The following is a 24,711-nucleotide window of genomic DNA, read 5'->3' as shown; positions in this document are numbered from 1 at the left end:
ACTATCCTTCCTAAGCAGTGCCCACAACTCCCGCCCCTCCCAAAATACTTTTCTCAATGCCGCATTTGAGTTTCGCGGCTCTGTGGAGCTGACTGAGGTGCCGTGAATTATGACTGATGACTCGGCCTGAGACGGCGGAGATGAGCTTCCGCCCCTGGAATGCCATGATGGCCTTTCAACCACAATTAACTACCTGCCCCAACAACTCTGCAGGCCAAGCTGCATTTGTGGAGAGATAGGAACTGCCAACACTTCGAGCCAAAACCCTGATGCAAGTCTCAGCCCGACCAGTTGACAATCTTTCCCCCACTGAGCCCCTCCAGTAAATTGTTTGCGGCTCCAGATTCCAGCATTTGCAGTCACTTGTGTCAACACAAAAAACTGCTCTAAGCACCTTTGAATATCGAAAAATTAGAAACTGTTCACATAGATTTAACTAATCAAATAAAATGAAAATTAGAAAGAAAAATGATTTAAAAATACTTCAATTACTATAAATTCATTAGAAGCATTCGAAAAAGCAAACAACCCCCTTACCTGTACTATAAACACAAGAGATGCTGCAGATACTGGAAATCCAGAACAACACTCTCAAAATGCTAGTTAGGCCTCAGGTCAGGGAGCATCTATGGAAATGAATGAAGAGTCGACGTTTCGGACCGGGACCCTTCATTTTGTACTTATTTTTAAAATTAAGTTCAGCAACCTTATCATGCTCTCGTGCTATCTTAAGTGGTTATAGTTAACCTAAAGCTATCTGTCCCTCAGACCAGCTTGTACTGTGTTGATTGCCTGAGCAAAGAGCCCCATGGCATGGGAGCTGGATGTAACTGCACATCAGGCCTCTGAACTCCATTCTCAAACAGAGAGGAAGGGGAATTGTGAATCCTTGATCTTATGACTCAGGGGTGAGAGTGCTACACCTGAACCACAAATAACAGGGTAAGAATGAGTATGCACCAGATTTGAATGCATCAGAGTTATTACAGCAATGCATATCAAATCAAATATCCGAGTTGTCTCTTTGCATTTGTTATCATTTGTAAATTAAAGCTCTGATGAGCATAAGGCAGTAAAACAGGTGAATCAGAATGATTGGAGCCTCAAGGAACTGTACTGAAAAATCAAAGCTCATATGGAAAGTGAATGCAAGAATCTTACCACACATTACCTTACCATCATACCATAATCCAAAAACCAGCTGAATATGTTTAAGATTTCGCTGTGAACAGGAAACATGGATTTGAGGAGGTTGCTGCAAATTATAAGCACTTGCATGAAGCAGGTAAACTGAATGGCCTGTTTCAACGTGTAACATCCTGGTTAAGATTTTTACTACTATGCAGATATTTACAATTGGTATATCATTTTAGCAGTTCTACAAGAGCAGTCTGTTCTGTTTTCAGCCTGTTTGGGTTTGAGCTGAGCTAAGAGACTTTATTGGTCAACTTAGGAATGTGCTACCAGCCAGTCAGGATGGTGGAACTGGGAGAAGGTTCTGGAAAACGCCGGGTTGAGTTCATTTTTTGTGGGAGCTGGGAAGATGGCTGAGGTTGCCACCCCTGTTGCACAGTTGCAGATGAATGGCTTCCAGGAGGAAGGACCAGTACTCCTGTGGGAGAGCTTGTTTGTTCGAGATGGATTTCGAGTGACACTTGGAAGGTGGTGTGTGCTTTCACGCAGACCGAGAGTTCAGCGTGTGAGTGACAGACAAGTTCAAGATGAGCTCCAACTTAAATCGCACATTTGACTTTTTAAGAATAATGGGCCCTTTTTGTTTTTTTTCTTTCCATTAATAACTGTTTGCTTAAGTTAACATTCTTAAATATACTTCTTTATAATTGTATGCAGTGTACATATTTCTTGCTGATAAGTGATTGCCTGGGGCAGCAAATCACACAGCATCTCACAAACCGGGGTGTGGCTGGGCGAGACATCCCAACCTCACGAGTCCGGTGGCTGTTAGTGAGGGGCTAACGAGTCGAATTTCTGGAGACGCCCAATAGAAAGGGGTTTCAAGTGCAAGACAAAGTCTTGTACATTTTATGTAAGTCAATGCACACATAGTATCCTTCATCTGATGGACTGCTCTCTTGTAGGGAGGGTAGCGCAGCAGGCAGATACACTGTCAGCTATAATTCTCCTTCTGAGTCGAAGTTGTTACTTAGTCCAAAGACAAACTATGAAGGACACTCTGACTATCACAAAGCAATGTCACCAGAATAACTGCAGAATTTCCAGAAATGGAAGGCACTCTTTAGTCTATCCAGTGACCAAAGGTGACATTGCCTTCTCTTTAGAGATAAAAATGTCTTCACTTAGTAAGTCAGTAGATACACTGAAAGATAAAACAGGACAAATCAAAGAAAGATATAGTGTTGAAGCAGAGATCAGTTAATTTCCAATTGCTATTTCTAATACTTAGAGCATAATGGTAATTATGCATGACACATGGAGCAAGCCATTCATAGATATGAGACTTCCATACCTTACAGTTTGATATTAAACTAGTAGCCATATTATCTCCCTTGAAATGCTGAATACACTTGCCTACATTGGTCCTCACCATAGGTGGCAGAGGAGTGCCTGGGCAGGTGGTGGAGTGGGTAAAGAGACGCCCAGCTCTGAGACACCAGGCAAGGTCAGTTGATTCCAAACAATTGGTTTATTGATCATTACAGAATGTCTCTTCAGTGCTTCCCTCTACCATCCCCTTTTCCAAACCATGATGCCCCTTTGTCTGCCCACTTTCCCACTATAAAGATCCATATCAATACTGGGTTTATCATCACTCACATATGTCATGAAATTTGATTTTTTTTTACAGCAGCAGCAGATCAGTGCAATACATAAAATTACTACAGTACTGTGTGTGTGTGTGTGTGTGTGTGTGTGTGTGTGCCTAAGACTTTTGCACAGGACTGCAGATAAGTAATGTGTCCTCATTATGTGCCACATTTAGCACAAGTGTGAGTTTGATAAATTAGCTCTGCGTCTCCTTCATACATAATACAACTCAAGGAATGCCTCCCAGGGTTGAATACAATTCCCGGAGTAGGCCTCGGTATTATTAGATCTTGTATCATTTTTGACTGCACTATCAAGTGACTGAAAACGAACCTATTCCTGGAGTGAAATACAAAAGCAATGGTTCACTCCAGAGGCTCAGACAGATGTTTCCTGGTCTGAATTTTCCGTGATTGAACATCCAATTAGTTTTCAGTATCAGACATGCATTAAATGATGTTGCTCCTTATGTAATGTCTGAATAATTGATCCATGTTGTCAGAATGCTCCTATCAATGATCATTCCTGGATAATTGGTAGCATAGTGATTAACACAACGCCATTACAGCTAGGCGCCATGGAGTTCAGGGCGCTGTAAGAATTCCAGCACTATCTGTAAGGAGTTTGGTCATCCTCCTCATGAACATGTGGGTTTTCTCTGGTTGTTCCAGTTTCCTCCCACATTCCAAAGCTCTAAGCTAACCAGTCCTTGTAAATTGACCTATGATTAGGCTGGGGTTAAATTGGAGGGTTGTTGGGCAGTGTGGCTCGTTGGGGCCAGAAGGGCCTGTTCCATGCTGTACCTCTAAATGAAAATGTGCCTTCATTTCACTCCACCACATCTGCCACTTAGCTATTTCCAGCATCTTTTCCCCAAGCCACTCAACCAGCCCCAACCGTAACCTTACACTGTTGAAGGTCTGATTTCTAACTTACCACAAATTGCCCCAGTACTCTTGTCTACTGTAGCTCATCCATTCCCCACCTCCAGTCATAAATGGCTGAATTCAACTAGTAACACCCTTCTAGCAACTTAACCCTGGCCTCACTCCTGAATGCAAAATGCTTCTCCCATACCTCTCCAGACTTCTGACCACTAGCTTGCTTCCCCGCACCCTCTACCCCAACTGAAGCGGCCTTGGTGATAGATGTTACATTTTGTGGCATGAACATGGTTGGTGCCACTGTTGGTGATGGTCAAGCTCTCAAGACCAAAAAGTCATGAGTAAGCTCTGCTTCCATCATGTTACGTTATCCAGATCAGCACATATATTCAAGTGAAGCATTGCCATCAAACTAGACACACAGCTGCTAATGTTGATGTTAAAATGTTTTCGACATCAGGAGGAAATAAATCTAAGGAACAATATTTTTAGGTCCAAATCCTGTACCAGTATATTCTACAGTTGAAGCCGCCATCTCTAAACCGATAATTTGGTTATAAAGGAGCATGTAGCAGCTATTGATAGAGTTATTATATTTCCATTTCACACCATTGCCAAAATTATGTTCAACTGCATTCATAAAAATTATGGGAGCAATCTGTGTAGCCCTTGTATGTTTAACATAAGTAACCAAGGATAAGCATCTATGTGTGGCACCACGGCAAGATGGATTTGAGTACTGCATAGACCAGTACCCTTTCTACTGTGGACCCTTATGGGCTCATGAAACCTCACCAGTACAACAGTGTACAGATCTTTTAAAAGGATAGAGAAATATGCAATACCTACTTTTCATATAAGACAATGTCGGGCAGCCATATGGACTCAGAAGGAACCCTGATTGTGTTAATGCCACCATAATCATCTGGATTCCAGCTTAGCTTGTAGTCATACCATTCCTACAATATAAAAGAGTAATCATGTAATGAGAAAAAATCCAGACATAGCCAGGTTCAAGAATAGTTACTACCTGTCAACCACCAGGCTCTTGAACTAAAGTGCATAACTACACTCACTTTCCCATCCATTCCGACAACCAATGATCTTACTTTAAGTACTCCTTATCTTATTATCTCATGTTCTCATTATTTATTGCTATTTATTTATATTCACAATTGCACAGTTTGCTGTCTTCTGCACCCTAGTTGATCCTTCATTGATCCTGTTATAATTACCATTCTATAGGTTTGCTGAGTATACCCACAAGAAACTGAATTTGAGGGTTATATATGTGACACACATGTACTTTGATACTAAAATTTACCTAGAACTTTGAACTTTTCAGGTTGTGCGTCAGAGATAATCAGTGATAAAAAAGCATTTAAAATTCATAAATCCATATTCAACACCAAATTAAAACGGAAGTTTAACAGATAGAGTCATGTTATTTTCTTAAAGGTAAAGATCCATCAAAAGAATCTGAAGGATTTCACAAGGATGGTCCGACACATTTCACCGCAGCACTCATATTTTATTCTGTCAGGCCCTTGATTATTAAGAATGTATGAATATTTTTATGAGTGTCTTTAATACAACTGTTAAACTTCATTACATAAGCTTCTCATGACTGTCATCATTAATCAAAGAAAACTGAATTTGACCTTGTGTTTATGGTTTCAATCATGTAGCTGTCAAATAAGACTTACGGTATTTTCCCTGAGGAGGAGAATAAAACCACAGGGCTTATGAAAGTATTGAAACTAAGGCTTGTTGGGTTATAATTAAGTTCTTCCTCTTGAATTGACAGTGTTTCTAATTAAAACATACTCATTTTCATTCACAGGATGGGAATAGAAAAGGGAAAACAAAATGACCAATAAAATACCTTTGTTAAGCAGCTAATAAATGCATATATATAAAATAAAACAGAACTGCAGTGCATCCATAAGTATACGGCTGATTTGAGGCATGTTGTGATTTTAACCCATTTCTTACTATCTTCAAGAAGAGGAGATGAAATATTCATCCTGCCTGTTTTAATAGGTGTCAAACGGGAGTTTATAGTTGTTCACCTGACAGTAGGGTTGAACTATCCCGCAGAACCACACCCAATCACTATGTGTGTTGGTGTTACTAAACTTTACATAAGCCATGGAATGATATCCTCACCTGCTTTAACCAAACATTTGTTGCCATCAGCTGATTCTTTTCATCCTGTAACAAGAGAAACAGACAAGCAAATACAACATAATCATAAATCTATTTTTAAAATTATGCAACCTGAACAAAAGTTTTCAAGTTGAACATTTTCTCTTTAGTTTAGCATCCAAAGTAAGTTGTGTTAAGCAATTTCAATATGAAGAGTTATTCCAAAGACAAAAATCTAACCTTGTACCTTGATATTATTCTTTCTCCCCTTGTCCGGTCATTTCAGAATTATATTTATTATCACTGACGTATGTCATGATATTTATGATTTTGCAACAGCAGTACAACACAGGACATAAAAATTACTACAAGTTACAAATATAAATAAATAGTGCAAAAGAGGAGTAATGAGATAGTCAGGGACTGAAGTAGTGAGGAATAATGAGGTAGTGTTCAAAGGTTCAGAAATCTCATAGCAATGACAAAGAAGCTGTAACAAAAGTCTTGAGTGTGAGTCTTCAGGCTCCTGTACCTCCTCCCCAGTGGTAGAAACAAGAAGAGGGCACGTCCTGTATGGAGAGGATCCTTATTGTAAACGCTGCCTTTTTGAGGCACTGCCTCTCGTAGATGTTTTTGATGGTGGGGAGAGCTGTGCCTATGACGGATCTGGCTGAGTCTACAATACCCTGCGGTCTCTTTTGATCCTGTGCATTGGACCCTACAACCAGTGTGAATACTCTTCACTATACATATGCAGAAATTTGCAAGAGTCACCAGGTCTCCTCAAACTCCTCACTAAGTAGAGCCACCGATAGACCTCCTTCTTGCTTTCATCTATGTGTTGAGTCCAGAGAGATTGTCTGAGGAGTTAAGGCCCATGCTTTCCATCGCTGACCCCTCCATGAGAACTGAAACTCCCTACTTCCCCTTCCTGTGGTCCACAAAGAGCTCCTTGGTCTTGCTGATGATGAATGCAAGGTTGTTGTTGTGACGCCATTTAACCAGCCAATTTACCTCATTGCTGTATGCCTTCTGAGAGTCTGCCAACAACAATGGTGTCATCAGTGAATTTATAGATGACTTTTGCATTGTGCCTAGCCATATAGTCATGAATGTAGAGAGGGTGCTGGATTAAGCACACATCCCTGAAGTGTGTCCGTGTTGATTAACAGTGAGCAGGGGATGTTATTATTCATCTATACCAACAGTGGTCTCCCAATAAGGAAGGGAAGAATCCAGATTCGGACAGAGTTACAAAGGACCAGGTTCTGAAGGTTACTAATTTGTACTGAGGGGATGATGGACTTGAACCGGGTTGCAATCGAAGAATAGCAGCCTAACACCTGTTTTGATGTTGTCTTGATTACTCCAAGATAGAGTAGAGTGCCAGAGAGATCAGATCTGCTGTAGACATTTTGTGCCAGTCTAGGTCCTTGTTCAAACAGGAGTTATTTCTAGATAAGACCAACCTCACAAAGCATTTTGTCATAGTAGGTGTGACGGTCCTCTATGGTGGTCTCATCTGCAATCTTGCATATGGAATATTACAGTTCCCATTCACATTTGGACAAGGCCTTTTGTTTTAAATTCCTGTGATGCTGGGAATCTCACTAAAAATAAATTGTCATGACTGGGCATGTGTTCGCCAGAATTTAGAAGAATGAGAAGTGATGTCATCTCAGAATACTGTCTAATCTTGAGAGAAGGATGTTTACCCTGGGACAGGATTAGGGGTGGGCTTGAATCTGGTATAACAGTTTCAGGATATGGAGCAAGACAACTCAGACTTAGTTGTAGTAAGATTCTTAACTCAAGGGGTGATGATACTCTGAATCCTCTACCACTGAAGTGAATGGAGACTAAGAGGCTGAATACACTTCAGGAAGAAGCAGTTAGATTTCTAGATACAAATAACATGAGTGTGATTGGGAGAAAGCAGGAATATAATATTGAGATAGAGTATCAGTCCTTATCATATTGAATGATAGAATGGCAAACTCATGCTTCTATTGTCTACAGTAAAGTCCATATTGGTTTCATCTTCAGACTCCTGGTCTATTGATTGGAGATGCTAGCTTAAATCCTACCAATACTGCTATGAAATTCAAGTTCATTTGACTTAGAATGTAGAGCTGATATCAGTGATGCTAAAACTATTAGACTGTTATTAAAAATTAATCAAGAAATATATATGCTACTTGTACATATATATTACACACTAAAGTGGTTGACTTTAAATTTCCAATGAAATGACCCAGCAAGCTATTCAGTTCAATGAGTGTTTGTGGATGTACATAAACACTGGACCTTCTCAGTAACATTCAAATCCTATCAAGTGAGTAGAACAAGTAAAGCTAACTTTAGAAAACATAATCTGCATTTCCTGAAAATACCTGCTCTTAAACTTGCTTACCACATCAACAAGCTGGGAAATTTCAAGTCCAAACTTTACTTTTATTGTATCATTGCGGTTTCTAACTGGTCTCACCCATTTCTGGTATCCTTGAAACAAGTTCTTCAACAGAGTGTCCTCCACTTCTGCAAGGAGCTTCATTGTCTTAGCAGCTGGAACAGAGCACAATAGAACAGGGCATCAAGTCAAGTCAGTTTATTGTCATTTATACCACAAACGAGACATTTCTCCAAACTTGGGTGTAAAGCACCGTAATACACATGACACATAATAACGTGAAAGTAAAGATGAAATCTACAGATAGGTTACACATAAAGAAGCAAACTAAAGTGCATATATTAAATATTGTAAGATTAACTGGTGACACTTTGAATGTGATGCGGCAGTGAGTTTAGAAGCCTAATGGCCTGAGTGAAGATAGATAGATAGATAGATAGATAGATACTTTATTCATCCCCATGGGGAAATTCAACTTTTTTCCAATGTCCCATACACTTGTTGTAGCAAAACTAATTACATACAATACTTAACTCAGTAAAAAATATGATATGCATCTAAATCACTATCTCAAAAAGCATTAATAATAGCTTTTAAAAAGTTCTTAAGTCCTGGCGGTTGAATTGTAAAGCCTAATGGCATTGGGGAGTATTGACCTCTTCATCCTGTCTGAGGAGCATTGCATCGATAGTAACCTGTCGCTGAAACTGCTTCTCTGTCTCTGGATGGTGCTATGTAGAGGATGTTCAGAGTTATCCATAATTGACCGTAGCCTACTCAGCGCCCTTCGCTCAGCTACCGATGTTAAACTCTCCAGTACTTTGCCCACGACAGAGCCCGCCTTCCTTACCAGCTTATTAAGACATGAGGCGTCCCTCTTCTTAATGCTTCCTCCCCAACACGCCACCACAAAGAAGAGGGCGCTCTCCACAACTGACCTATAGAACATCTTCAGCATCTCACTACAGACATTGAATGACGCCAACCTTCTTAGGAAGTACAGTCGACTCTGTGCCTTCCTGCACAAGGCATCTGTGTTGGCAGTCCAGTCTAGCTTCTCGTCTAACTGTACTCCCAGATACTTGTAGGTCTTAACCTGCTCCACACATTCTCCATTAATGATCACTGGCTCCATATGAGGCCTAGATCTCCTAAAGTCCACCACCATCTCCTTGGTCTTGGTGATATTGAGACGCAGGTAGTTTGAGTTGCACCATATCACAAAGTCCTGTATCAGTTTCCTATACTCCTCCTCCTGTCCATTCCTGACACACCCCACTATGGCCGTGTCATCAGCGAACTTCTGCACATGGCAGGACTCCGAGTTATATTGGAAGTCTGATGTGTACAGGGTGAACAGGACCGGAGAGAGTACGGTTCCCTGCGGCGCCCCTGTGCTGCTGACCACCGTGTCAGACCTACAGTCTCCCAACCGCACATACTGAGGTCTATCTGTCAAGTAGTCCACTATCCAATCCACCATGTGAGAGTCTACTCCCATCTCCGTTAGTTTGTGCCTTAAGATCTTGGGCTGGATGGTGTTAAAGGCACTAGAGAAGTCAAGGAATGTAATCCTCACAGCACAACTGACCCCATCTAGGTGAGAGAGTGATTTGTGCAGCAAATACGTGATAGCATCCTCCACTCCCACCTTCTCCTTATACACAAACTGAAGCGGATCCTGGGCGTGCCTGGTTTGTGGCCTCAGATACTGTATTATCAGCCGCTCCATGGTCTTCATCATGTGCGACGTCAAGGCAACAGGTCTGAAGTCATTCAACTCCTTTGGTTGTGGTTTCTTCAGTACCGGGACAATACAGGATGTTTTCCACTGTTTGGGTACTCTTCTCTGCTCCAGGCTCATGTTGAAGATGCGCTGTAGTGGTTCTCCCAGCTCAGTCGCACAGGCCCTCAGTAATCGTGGGGAAACTCCATCCGGTCCAGCCGCCTTGCTGGTACAGATCTTCCTCAGTTAACCTTCCACCTGTGCAGCCGTAATCCTGGGCGTGGGCAAGGTCTCCTGTGAGTGGCTATTTTCCTGTGAGGGAAGTAAGCCTGGTGTGGATTTCTGCGGTGAGGATGAGATTGAGCTGTCGAACCTGTTGAAGAAGTTGTTCAGCTGGTTCGCTTTCTCCACATCTCCACTTATGTTCGCCCCCCGCTTTGCACCACATCCGGTGATGATCTTCATCCCATCCCACACCTCCTTCATGCTTTTTTTCTGCAGCTTTTGTTCTAGCTTCCTCCTATACTGCTCCTTTGCCCCCCTTATCTGTACTCTGAGTTCCTTCTGAACTCTTTTAAGCTCCAACCGATCACCATCTTTAAAGGCCCTCTTCTTCTGGTTTAGGAGGCCTTTGATGTGACTAGTGATCCAGGGCTTATTATTGGGATAGCAGTGAACAGTTCTAACAGGGACAACTGCATCCACACAAAAGTTAATATAGTTGTGCATTCAGTGACCTCCTCAACGCCCCCACAGAGCCCCCCTTGCAGTACTTCCCAGTTAGTAGTACCGAAGCAGTCTCTCAGGGCCTGTTCAGCTTCAGGAGACCACTTCCTAAAAGAGCGTGTGGTAGTGGGATGCCTCATCACAATTGATTTATATCTGGGCTGTAACAAAACCAGGTTGTGATCAGCTTTCCCCAATGAAGGCAGTGTTTCCCATTCTGACCAATCCTGTTTTATGTATCAGAGTCTCCTGCTTGATGATAGAAAGTCAAAGAGGATGCTGGATGGATGGGTGGGATTCTTGATAATACTAAGGGCCCTGTGTAGGCAGCGCTTCTGATAAAAGTCCCCAGTGGATGGTAGGGAGACCCCTGTGATCCTCTCAGCCACACTCACTGTAGGGACTTCCAGTTAAATGCTTAGCTGTGCTCACTCCAGATGGAGGTACAGCTTGTCAGCATTCTCCCAATGGTGCTCCTTTAAAATGCAGTAAAGATGAGGCGGGAGGAGGTATCATTTCCTCAATGTAAGCCTGTATTTCTCCCTGTTACCATTGATGGTGAGGATGTGGATGTGGTGAGAACCTACAAGTACCTGGAGGCGCACTTGGATGACAGACTTGGGCGGAGCACCAACACAGAGGTTGTATACAAGAAGGGCCAGTGGCTCCTCGACTTCCAAAGGAGACTGAGGACCTTTGGAGTACGCAGGACTTTCATTCACGTGTTCTGCCAGCCTGATGTCACCAGTATAGGCTTCTATGCAGTGGTGTGCTGGGCAATGGCATCAACGCAGGTGATGCCAACAGGCTAAATGAACTGGTTAGAAAGGCTGGCTGTGTTATACAGTCAAACTGGACACATTGGAGGCTGTGATAAGACAAAGGACCCCACAGAAAATCCTGGCAGTTCTGGAGAATGTTTTTCACCCTCTGCATGCCATCTTGGCTGAACAGAGGAACACTTTTAGTAATAGACTAAGACAACTGTGCTACACCAAAGAGCACTATATGACGTCATTCTCACCCTTGGCCATTAGACTCTATAATGAGTCAACCTATAGCTGGGGCACTTACCCCCTCCTGGTAGACTGTTTGTGGTATAATTCTCTTACCATATTTATTTACCTGTGTGCGTGTAATGCTGCTGTGACACTGCAATTTCCTTTGGGATCAATAAAGTGTCTTTCTAACTATCTTTATCTATACTACATTTTGTTTCCTTAAATTGCTTTCATTTTGCTATTTATTAAGTGTGATTCTTTAGCTTGCTAAAAACACTCAGGATATTTCATTTGCAGCATGTTCTGGAAGAAAAGTAATTTAGGCATGCAAATGTAATTGTTTACAAGATACACAGAGGATGTGATTTCCTCAAACCACTATATTCAACCTGTTTTTTCTTTATCAAGCTGTAATCTCAAAGCTGTGCCACCTACTTCTCATCTTGTTGGCTTTGAACACATCTGAAGATATTCAGATCCTATTGACTTAATTTGGCAACTGAACCATAGTCTCACCAAACCTGACAAATTAATTCCAAAGGGCAACTATTAATCATATCATTGGGTAAAAAGAAAAGCATCATGAGTTTAATCCAAATCTAACAATTGCAAGGTATGAGGGTTAATAATTCAAAGAACAACCAATAAGAAGATATTCTATTTTTTAAAGTTTGTTTTTTGTTTTCTATCCCCGATGTTTTGCTTTATTCATGATGCTGTTTGATATATCAAAAATGTTTAATTTACATAGACCAAAAAAAATGACATTATCAAATAAGATTTCCTCTTTTAATCTTCCAAAAAAAGAGGCAGCCACTCTCAATCATCCTCAACTCCATTTTTTAAATATTATTTTGATAAAAGACTAATAAAAACTCACTAAATTTGAAAGAATAATATAAACTCAGAAAAATATAACTCATTGGCTCTGTTCTAGTATTACAGTCAAAATTAGGTACAATGCTGAAATTAGTAATTCATCATTTATAATGACCAGTAATAATATTCAACATTGATATTTGTTCTTTCCTGCCTGAAGCCTTTCATATTTTTTCCATATTTTCAATTAAATATTGCCCAGTGCAATGTTGAAGAGAGTGTCTTCAGAGTCTGTGTCAGGTTGTTGACACGACTACATGTATTACATTGTGAATGACAAAAGTATGTAATACAGGAATCACAGTATGAATATCGTACAAAACTAAATCCTTTCAGTTAGTTTTTAACATAATAACTTCAGATGTTATCATTAATTATTGATATAACGTAGCAGTAATTTCCAATCATATCTGAACCTTTAGGCAGGCTTTAGTCATTCAATGTACAGTATTTGTTGTCTTTAATCAGCATTTTTTTTTGCCCAGTGGCAGTGTTCCTGATGAACTTCAAGAATGCTTTGTACAATTGATGAGAGAACAACAATGACAATTTTGTTCAGCAATTAAATGGCTTCATTAGCTTAAGAACCGTGGCTCAACATAAAATGGTGTTGACAATCACTTAGGAAAATTGCAATAGTCATCAATGAGGAGTAAAGATGTTTGCAGAAATTATCAGTGATATGCAACAGAAGGAGGCAAGTTGACCTGCTGAATTAGTGCCAGCAGTTTGAAGGTGTGCTGTGACTGTGATCAAAGTCACCAGAGAGATACTGAAGCTTCTGATACAGAAGTCTCTATTCATCATGAAAAACAGGCATTCTTCAGAAGAACATCTCGGTGGAGTCATACAAACTCAAAGTACATCACATTTTTATATCCTCAACATCAAAGGTAACAGCCAGTGATTCAATACAATTTCAATAGTTATAATGCCATAGATTTTATTTCAATATTTTGGATTGACAATGCTTGCTTTGAGTTACATATCTACAGCGGTAGACATGACTGAATGCTCAAACACGTTTACTCAGACAAAATAATTCACGCAGAATGTCGAGAAGTTTCTGGGAACAGAGATCCTAGACACCCAAAATTAATGCTGTCCCGCCTGACTCTGAGTACACAAATATCCCAACTATTGATAGATCAGCTATTTGATGTGTTAATTGTTAATATCACTCTGGTCTGAAAGTTTCCTTGAAATTGTTTACAATGGTGCAAATAGCTTGTTGCTTGGTTTGATGCAGGCCCAGTTAACATAACCCCTTTGTCATACGTTGCATCTCTCGAGCAGCCAGCGCTGTGCTCCACAGCCAGTATTGTTTACCTGACTGCAGTTTAATTCAGTTCAATTCAATTCAAGTTTAATTGTCATTCAACCATACAGGAATACTCATGAATACAACCAAACATGACTGCATTACTCCAGGGCCAAAGTGCAAAACATAGCACCAACAGTCACACACAGTACAAAGGACGTATATCATGTATAAGAGAGTAAGATAGAGCCATTTGATAAAAGAGTCCAGACTCAAGCCACCCAACACAGCAGGAATCTATAGATGACCGCAACAGAGCTTGTCTTCTCCTGAGCAAACGGGGGGGGGGGGGGGGGGGGGGGGGCAGGAGGGGGTGGGCGAGGCAGCATAGAATCCAGTCCGGACGCCACATCACACCACCTCCTGATGCACAGGCATCAATGCCTCTCTCCTGGCACTGTAAATAGGTGACACTGCAGCTTGAGGCCTAGTCGTCGCACATACAAGATAGCAAGCACATGTAGGATATCAGTAAAATACAGCCACGAGATATATATATATATAGATAGATAGATAGATAGATAGTCCAGACCCTCAGTCCACTGAATGCCACAGAAGTCTGCGGTTCACCACAATAGAACTTGTCCTCTGCTGAGTGAACACTGAAGCCAGCACCAGCTCCAGCCTGGACGATGCGCCACACTACCCCCGGTGAAGTGCACAAGCTCCGACACCTCTCTCCTAGCGGCTGTAAACATGCAACACGGTGGCTCAAGGCCTCGTCCTCCTTAAGACTGAGGTCACTCAGCTTCCCTGCCATCCGCCAATAAATCAGTGAATCGAACATGTGGCATACTGCATTAACAATACAACCACACAATCTCCGAAAGGGTCTTGTGATCACAAGAAAAGTGACCAAGGCAGCCACTCACTATTAGCCTGTACTCCTCCTTTGACTCAGGAAGCAGCACAGAGCACTGCTCCTTCACTCTCTCCACCAATGAGCAACTTGCTGATGGGGTAGACCTGCAGTACTTTAAGTTCTTAATGTACAGCAGGATCTTCTGTTGACGCCGTGGAATCCATTGCAACCAAACGGGCTCCCATCTTGCCGGAAGGTTGCAATTTACATTTTGCATTAACAACCAAAAACCGGTTCTTATTTGAATTAATATTTGCTATAATCACATAACTCCAGAATACTCTCTAACAATCACTACCCAGCCACTTCATACAACTGTAATTTTCCCCACTCTCCTGTTGTCTTCATGAATCTATTTCTGCTACCTTTCCATACAGCGCATTCCGGACCATAACATCAGTGAATAATTCAGTGCCTCTAGTCCTCCTGCGGCTTCTTCTTCATTCCCCGATTAGTTTAGATCAACAGAATTTTGTCAATGATCCTCTTACCACTGAAAATAATAATACATTGGTTTTTGAAGTGAAAATATTTTTAACACAACACAGTGTGCAATAGCTGTTACTGTGCATTGTAATGGTGTTACACAGAGACTATGAGAGTGATAATATTAAATATCAGAAGCAGAGGCGTCAGCATCAAAACTATTTGATCAGCACATCAGTGTCCTGTAATACCATCCAATATTCTTGAAGTGACATTTGTCCAAGGTTACCTCAAATATAATGAAAACATTTGATAATATCAGCTTTCAGGTCTGCACCAAGTGTCTACCAGTTCCAGTCATCGGTCTGGATATGATGGTGAGAAGGTGTTTGTAAAGTGACTTGAGTTTATCATTATCTCATATTCTTGTTATTTGTTGCTATTTATTTATATTTGCATTTGCACAGTTTGTTGCCTTCTGCACTCTGGTTGATTTTGCATTGATCCTGTTATAGTTACCATTCTTTAGATTTGCTGAGTATAACCACAAGAAAATGAATCTCTGGGTTATATATGTTGCCATGGTAATATATATGTACTTTGATAATAGGTTTACTTTGAACTTTGAACTTAAATAGAAATTGTGTTACATTCTTTGAGCTGTGTAATCGCAGCATGACTTCACTTTACCTGTACTGACAAGTTAATAAAAGATCTCAGAGGACTATAGGGATTTTTATGCAAGCCCTTGTTCATTCCAAACAAAAATATAAGTCCTTTGCTCTCAAATGATCCAGTCTTACTGAAAATTATGCTGGAACTGCTGCTGAATTTTTGTTGTAAAGTGTTTACCAACAATAACAAGGATCTGAAAATTTTTGACAGGTAAATTAGAATTTGGTAATTTAGTAAAAATTTTCGTTAGTAACATACAAATGTCATTTAAGTTTCTTTTCTGACATCACAGAACTTCCTATTATGTTTTATCAGAAATTATACTTGCTGAATTCATCACCCATTCTTATATTACATTATAATATCTATATGAGAAATAATTATTACCTGAGTTAAGGTGAATGAGGAGATGCTGGTTGAGTGCATGAGGGAGAAAACAATAGAAGAGTGTGCAGTAAGGGTAATGTAAAGCAGGAAAGCGCAACTGAACAGAATGAATCATTTGAATCGAAATTCAGTGCAGGAAAATTCGGTATGAAAAGGTTTACTTTCCACTTTGGAATAAAAAATAGAAGTATGTGAAACAAGGAATTAATCCAAAATATAAGATATTGAAACTGTTTCATTGGGTGCATGTATTTTATATTGATATCATTAACTCTTTCCAGTAATACAAGATGATTTGAGGCACTTTTAGATAGCTATCCATTGCTTGGTAGAGTTAGCATAGTCAGGCAACAAACCATTTGACAACAAACTATATATAATCTGCAGTTGTACAAAGAAAAATACAACATGGTTAAACTGCCAAAGGAGGAATAAAAAAATGAGATAGCATTGCTGTAACCTTAGGAGATAGACTCCTGTCTAATCCTCAAACTAAGGAACTCACATGAAAATGGAAAGTTCAAAGACTATAAGGAAACAAATAAAATAAAATTACTACAGTGAACTCTTTATATCAAGTGTACTTCACATACACTTATGCAATTATGCAATAACTATAGCAGCAATTTTTCCAGTTTTAATAGAAGAAATATAAATGTTTCATATCTGTAATTGTTTACACCAATATTATTGAATTAAATGCTAAAATTGTTAGTTTTGTTATGAATATTTCATTTTAATAGTAAGTATGCTTACACACAAATGGTCTAAATCTATCTCTGTATAAGCATTTACTTCCTATGCAAATTTAGCTCATTAATTTTAATTTTGAGTGCTATGTTAAAACTGAGCCCTCAGTTCAGAATGCTTTAATGTATCTTAGAATGGAATAAAACATCATTCTTATCCTTGTCCTGTCAAGAGAGATTTAAACTATTTGGGTCACAATTCCACAGAGTTTCAAAGAATGAGGGGTGACATTATTCAAGCATACAAGACCCTAAGGGGTTTGATAGGGTAGATGTTGAGGTGTTTCCACTAATGTGCAGGTCTTGACCAAGTGGTGATACAGTCACTGAAAAAATTATCTCTGGAAGTCTCTGCTCAGAGGGCAGTGGAGCCCAGAGCATTAAATGTACTTATGGTGGAGATACTTAAATAGCTGAAAGATGGAATAATTAAGGTTTATAAGGAACAGGATCTAAGGAAGATCTGAAGGCAGCAGAGATCTACCATGATCTGCTGTAGAATGTTATGGCAGGCTTTAGTTGTCTATCCCGCTTGTAGTTTCTGGTGTTATGTCTTGTGGTATAAAACAGCTATTAAATTACACACGGACCTGACTCATTGTGCTTTCATTTTACTATCTCAGTTAAGCAAGGGAGCTTTATCCCAGATGTTACTGCTCACTCATTGTGTACTAAATCAATGTACGTACTGGATGTTTCATAATGTTTTAGCCCTTGTTCTTCTGTAGAGTGAATCCTGAACAATATGTTTTTGAAAGTGTCTGAATGCAAAGCAGTTGTATTTCCTGATGAAAGTACTTCAAATATCATCGGATTAAGAACCATCCAGATGGTGGAGCGCGGAATCGATTGAAACAGTCAGCTCTTAGATCCCGAGACGTTGCCGAGTTTAGTTAAATAATTTACTTTACCATTTGTTTAAGAGCCTGCGTGTTCTTGGTTAGAATAACCCCTTGTGCGCTGCCTGTGCGGTCTAATATGAACTGAAGAATTTCCTATATCATGTCCTCTAATCTTAACCATATGCCCAATGCAGTATTCTTCAGGGGCAATACTCGCCCGCCATCAAATCCTGATACCTGCGTCCTAAATATTAATCTGGTGATTAAACGGCTGAGTAGTAAATAAAACGCTTAAGTAATTATATGCCAGTAAACTCAACGAGTGAAGTCACTGTGGTTCCCAATCTATTATCATTATTCTCCATCTTCTATAAGTGGTCCTGTTCTGTCGCTGAGTCCAAAAAGACACGCCAGTCGCATAAATTCATTTGTCTGCCGTTCAGCCAAGCCTGCTTCCTGCGAGCAATTATAATGATTGAAACTCATACAATTCTTATTTTCCTCGTATGATTTATTTGCAAATTGGGCCATTAGCAAGAGGGATGCAGGCACTTACCTGTGGTGCCAGGCAGGGACAGGACACACATTATCTGGGTTAGAAGTAACTGCATGTCACCTCTTCAAATAGCGCCGATACCAGCGGTCAGCCTTGCGAAGCGTCGAGTCGTCAGCCCGAAATTGCAGTTCAACTTCTCTGAGATAAGGAGGCAGCTCCGAGGAGAAAAAAAAAACAACGGAATCTGATCTCGAGAAGGGAGGGGGGATGGTGTATGTCAGCACTATCCGCACAGCCAGACTCGGAGAGAGAAAGGGGAGCGGGAGGGAGAAAGACGGGGGAGAGAGGGGGAGGTGGAGGGAGGGAGAAAGAGAGGGGGACAGGAGGGCAGAGAGGAGGGAGTGAGAGGGGTGAGGTGCAGAGAGAAGGGAGAGGGAGTGAGAGTGGTGAGGGGGAGAGAGAGGTGGGGTAGATAGAGGGGAAATAGAGAGGAGGAGAAAGGGAGAGAGAAGAGGAGAGAGAGTGAGAGGGAGGGGAGCATGGGAGGAAAGAAGAGAGGGGAGAGGAGAGAAGGAGGGGAGAGGATGGGGAGGGAAAGTGATGGGAGAAGGGAGGGAGAATTAAAGTGAGGAGGAGGAAAGAGACAGAGGAGAACAGAGGAGGGGAGGAAGATGGGGAGGAGGGGAGGGGAAGGAGGGTGGAGGGGGAAGGAGGAGGGGAGAGGGGGAGGGAGAGTGGAAGGGAGGAGATAGATCACACTCTTTATTGATTTCCTTCCTTTCAAACTAGCTGGACTTTGGAAACAAAACCCTGAACAACATCTGTTGAGATCTGCTCCATGTCACACCGTACAGCCCATTCATTGAAGGAGTTGGAAACCTCGGTTCATTCAATAACGTTACTGTTTCTTGTAAGGTCATAGACCATATAATAAATCAGTTAAACATCATGACAGAGGAAGAAACAAAGCAAACATTCTAGGTTTATGAGGTGGAACCATTCATTCTTTCTCTCTCCACTGTTGCTGTCTGGCCCGTTTACAGCATCTTGTGATTTCATTTCAGATTCTGCATTAGAAGTGGAGCTCTAGATTTAATCACAGTCTGAGTCCAAACAAGAACGGCTGCCTAACCCTTCAAGACAGTATTTGAGTGTGTCATTGAGGTTCGTTAATAAAAAATGATAGGCAGGAATGAGAGTGGTGTTGTTGAGGATCAATAGTGGGGCAGGAATGAGGATTTTGCCCCTTAAAGACCCTACTGCAGGAATTAATTGCGACCCAGCAATCAGTAATCTTCTCCCCCATCATACAGTTAGAGTGGAGAAGTAAAATGATGACTACACTGACTCTTCCTTGCACTACTCTTCAGGTACAGGGGCCATCTAATCACAAACAAAAGAAAATCTGCAGATGCTGGAACTTAGCGGGCCAGGCAGCATCTATGGAAGAGAGAATAGTCGACATTTCGGGTTGAAACTCTTCGGCAGGACTGGAGTAAAATAAAAGCTGAGGTGTAGCTCACTACCATTCAGGGCCCTAAACAGTCCTTCAGGTGAAGCGGCACTTCACCTGTGAGTCTATTAGAGTCATATACTATGTTCAGTGCTCCCGGTATGGCCTCCTGTATAGCAGTGAGACCTGACATAGATTGGGAGATCGCTTCGCCGAGCACCTGCGAAAAAGCATGATCTCTCAGTGGCCACCCATTTTAATTCCACTTCCCATTCCCATTCTGATATGTCTTTCCATGGCCTCCTCCAATGTTGTGATGAATTCACATTTAGATTGAAGGAACAACACCTTAAGTTCTATTTGGTAGCCTCCATCCTGATGGCATGAATATCGATTTCTTGAACTTCTGGTAATGCCCCCCACCACCCCATGCCTTCATCATTCCCCATCCACCTTTCCCTCTCTCACCTTCTCTTCTTGCCTGCCCATCCCCTCCCTGTTGTGCTCCTCCCCCTTTTCTTTCTTCCAGGGCCTTCTGTCTCTTTCGCCAATCAGCTTCCCAAGCTCTTTATTTCATCCCTTCCCCTTCAGGTTTTACTCATCACATTGTGTTTCTCTCTTCCCTCCTCCCACCTTTTAAATCTACTCCTCAGCTTGTTTTCTCCAGTCCTGCTAAAGCGTTTCAGCCCGAAATGTCAACTGTACTCTTTTCCTAGGTAAAAGGGCCACTTTGTCTTCAGACAACCAGACTTGACCTTGGTAAGTAACATTTGTGGTGCTTAATATCAGGCAAACCATCTTCAGCAAGAAGGAATCTGACCAACAACTCTTGGTGTTCAATATCGAATCTTACACCATCTCTGTCTTTGTAAAGCCAACAACAGAAGTCTGAAATGACCAGGAGGTCAGGTGCCGGTTATGTTTTAATTTGATCTCCTTATATTGGCAGACTGACTATCATGGACAAACAATTCATGTTTCTTATGAATATTTTCTTGCAACAAATAGAAGGCCATTTGGCCCATCAAGTCTACGTTGGTTTGGCGTATTGCTCATGTGGTTCCATTGTTTAAAAAGGGTTCTAGAAGTAAGCCTGGCAATTATAGACCTGTCAGTTTGACATCAGTGGTGGGTAAATTAATGGAAAGTATTCTTAGAGATAGTATTTATAATTATCTGGATAGACAGGATCTGATTAGGAGTAGCCAGCATGGATTTGTGCGTGGAAGGTCATGTTTGACAAACCTTATTGAATTTTTTGAAGTAGTTACGAGGAATGTTGATGAGGGTAAGGCAGTGGATGTAGTCTATATGGACTTCAGCAAGGCCTTTGACAAAGTTCCACATGGAAGGTTAGTTAAGAAGGTTCAGTCGTTAGGTATTAATGCTGGAGTAATAAAATGGATTCAACAGTGGCTAGATGGGAGATACCAGAGAGTAGTGGTGGATAATTGTTTATCGGGATGGAGGCCGGTGACTAGCGGGGTGCCTCAGGGATCTGTTTTGGGCCCAATGTTGTTTGTAATATACATAAATGATCTGGATGATGGGGTGGTAAATTGGATTAGTAAGTATGCTGATGATACTAAGGTAGGAGGTGTTGTGGATAATGAGGTGGGTTTTCAAAGCTTGCAGGGAGATTTATGCCGGTTAGAAGAATGGGCTGAATGTTGGCAGATGGAGTTTAATGCTGAGAAGTGTGAGGTTCTACATTTTGGCAGGAATAATCCAAATAGAACATACAGGGTAAATGGTAGGGCATTGAGGAATGCAGTGGAACAGAGAGATCTAGGAATAACAGTGCATAGTTCCCTGAAGGTGGAGTCTCATGTAGATAGGGTGGTGAAGAAGGCTTTTGGAACGCTGGCCTTTATAAATCAGAGCATTGAGTACAGAAGTTGGGATGTAATGTTAAAATTGTACAAGGCATTGGTAAGGTCAAATTTGGAATATTGTGTACAGTTCTGGTCACCGAATTATAGGAAAGATATCAATAAATTAGAGAGAGTGCAGAGACGATTTACTAGGATGTTACCTGGGTTTCAGCACTTAAGTTACAGAGAAAGGTTGAACAAGTTAGGTCTCTATTCATTGGAGCGTAGAAGGTTGAGGGGGGATTTGATCGAGGTATTTAAAATGTTGAGAGGGATAGATAGAGTTGACGTGAATAGGCTGTTTCCATTGAGAGTAGGGGAGATTCAAACGAGAGAACATGATTTGAGAGTTAGGGGGCAAAAGTTTAAGGGAAACACGAGGGGGTATTTCTTTACTCAGAGAGTGATAGCTGTGTGGAATGAGCTTCCTGTAGAAGTAGTAGAGGCCAGTTCAGTTGTGTCATTTAAGGTAAAATTGGATAGGTATATGGACAGGAAAGTAGTGGAGGGTTATGGGCTGAGTGCGGGTAGGTGGGACTAGGTGAGATTAAGAGTTTGGCACGGACTAGGAGGGCCGGAATGGCCTGTTTCCGTGCTGCGATTGTTAAATGGTTATATATGGTTATATGGTTCACAAAGTAATCCCATTCCCCTACTGATATTCCTTGCAACCTAGTCTTAAACCATTTCTTTCTATTTCTACTCCCATCAGCACTAGGGACAATCTATAGTGGTCAATTAACCTGCAACCAGCATGCTTTGGGATGTGAGAGAAAACTGGAGCATCCAGAGGAATCCCATGCATTCGGAGAGGGAACGCACAGATTGCATCCTTTCAGGTTAGAACCCTGTTCTCTGGAGCTGTGAAGCTCTATGAGCCGTGTCATCCAGGCCAAAAGAAATTGATGACATTGTCAGCAACAAACAGTCAAAGGCTATGTTAGAAGTTGGAGGGTGAGTCGGGGTGGAGGAGAGAGTGGGACATGGGCTCTTGAGGCCCATTTACTACTCAGAGCCCACTCTAATTCTCAGGGGTAGATCACCTCATCTGTCTATCCTTGTGAGGAAATAAGAAGATTGAGCAGATGGGCACATGGTCAGTTTCATCATCTCGTGGATGACCTCAACAGGGAAACTCAACAAACCTCAATAAACTTCTAAATAAAAGCCAAAATAAAATCCATTTTATCCTATATTAATAGTTTGGATTTTATCACCAGCAAACTTGTATCAAAGTTAGTTTCCTGGCTTTTCTTGAGACAAACAAGTATCTAAATTCACATCTAATCTCCCACATCCCCTCCATTTTTACAGTGCAGTAACTAACCTTACAGATTAACAATTACGTTGATAGTAAATACAATTGAGTTATTTATATAATGTGTTTCTAAAGTATTCTAACCTCCATAAACACAATTCTAATGTCATTGCTATCTCTTGTAAATTTATTCAGCTGTGATTTATTGAAAATTATCAAAGTACAATTAAAAACTAACAATAATATTCTTTTAAAACCTTTAAGACTCACTGAATTATCCCAAAATATATTATTATTTAAAAACTAATATTAACTCCCTATTTTGACTAACGAGTTCTTTTGTGAAAATCACTACTTTACAAAATATACTTATATTTTCAATTCAAACTTCTTTTGTTAGAAACGAGAAGTTAAGTAGCTTCCAACCTGATGGCATAAACATCGATCTCTCATCCTTATGGTAATTGCCACCCCTCTTACCATTCCCTATTCCTGTTTCCCTCTCTCACCTTATCTCCTTACCTGCCCATCACCTCTGCCTTCCCTTTCTTTCCACTTCCCCAGCCCCTTATCGCTTTCTCCCATGAACTTCCCAGTTTTTTTACTTTACCCCCTCCCTTTTTCCCAGTTTCACCTTTCACCTGCCACCTTGTACTTCTTCTTCCCCTCCCCCCACCTTCTTATTCTGACTTCTCCCCTTCATTTCCAGTCCTGAAGAAGGGTCTTAGCCTGAAACTTCCATTGTTTACTCTTTTCCATAGATGCTGCCTGGCCTGCTGAGCTCCTCCCGTATTTTGTGTGTGCTGCTTTGGATTTCCAGCATCTGCAGATTTTCTTGTGTTTGAGGTTAAGTGCATTGTGCTTTAATACCCATTCAACTTTGTACGAAGTAAAGAGGGCACAAATGGAGTAGAACACAGACTCAATGATTTTACAACCTACCTCTCATTCACTCCTTCCGTCGACAACAATCCCAGAGAATTTTTTTATCCATTCACAGAAATGGATACATACATTCAGTGGCTACTTTATTAGGTACACCTGTGCACCTTCTCATTCATGCAATTATTTAATCAGCCATCACATGGCAGCAACATAATGCACAAAAGCATGCCGACATGGTCAAGAGGTTCAGTTGAAATTGACTTAGCGATCAGCTGTTTAATTCTTGCATTTCTCCAGAAAGCATTTTGAGGTGGTTAGTTATTCTAGTCCATTTATAGCAAATCAACTGGGCTAATAAAGTTAGAGGAGTTTGACTGATTAACTATTTTAACGTTTGGCTTATTCTGAATTATCAGCCTTGATCATTTTCCTTATTTGAATAATTTGAATTATTAATAATTTTATATTTGAATAATATAACAATTCTGTCTTCACTTGCAATATTGTACCCTGCAGTTCTTGAAATAATGATAATTATTACTTGTGTACATTCTTGTGGACCACAAATTTTATTAAATATGACCAATAGATAGCAAAATTATTTTTACCAGTACAGGGGAGTTTAGAATTAGATGGGACTGAATTATGGAGAGTTGGGAGAAATTTGAAGGTCTGAGGGCTGTTTCCCACATGAAGTATGGTGGTTATCTGGAATGAGCTGCCAGAGGAGGTGGTACAGACAGATACAATGACATTTAAAGGGCATCTAGATAGTACCTAGATAAGGAAGGCACAGAGGAATACCGGCCTAATGCAGACAAATAGGGATTGCCATAGATAAGCTTCACAGTTGCCATGGATGGGGTAGGCCAAGGGGGTCTTTTTCTCCATGGTTTGATCAATAATTCTATAACTTTCAAAG

The 24,711-nt window shown here is 40.8% G+C and overlaps 1 protein-coding gene across 2 annotated transcripts in view; it reads right to left on the bottom strand.

The window, feature by feature from the left end:
- Positions 1 to 18,706, bottom strand: part of LOC140729176 (neuronal acetylcholine receptor subunit beta-3-like) — a 29,275-nt gene extending 10,569 nt beyond the window's left edge. The window contains exons 1-4 of one of the 2 annotated variants that reach the window (XM_073048648.1): positions 18,380 to 18,706; positions 8,233 to 8,384; positions 5,841 to 5,885; positions 4,521 to 4,630 (exon numbers count right to left, since the gene is read on the bottom strand). In XM_073048648.1, the coding sequence (XP_072904749.1) occupies positions 4,521 to 4,630; positions 5,841 to 5,885; positions 8,233 to 8,384; positions 18,380 to 18,434 (362 nt within the window). In that variant the 5' untranslated portion in view covers positions 18,435 to 18,706. The remainder of the gene's footprint in view (positions 1 to 4,520; positions 4,631 to 5,840; positions 5,886 to 8,232; positions 8,385 to 18,379) is intronic. The other variant, XM_073048649.1, reaches the window with a different exon arrangement.
- Positions 18,707 to 24,711: the final 6,005 nt, after the last annotated feature.

This window comes from Hemitrygon akajei, chromosome 6 (genome assembly GCF_048418815.1).
Source record: "Hemitrygon akajei chromosome 6, sHemAka1.3, whole genome shotgun sequence".
Taxonomy (NCBI): Eukaryota; Metazoa; Chordata; class Chondrichthyes; order Myliobatiformes; family Dasyatidae; genus Hemitrygon; species Hemitrygon akajei.
This window is presented reverse-complemented; position numbering and strand designations above follow the sequence as displayed.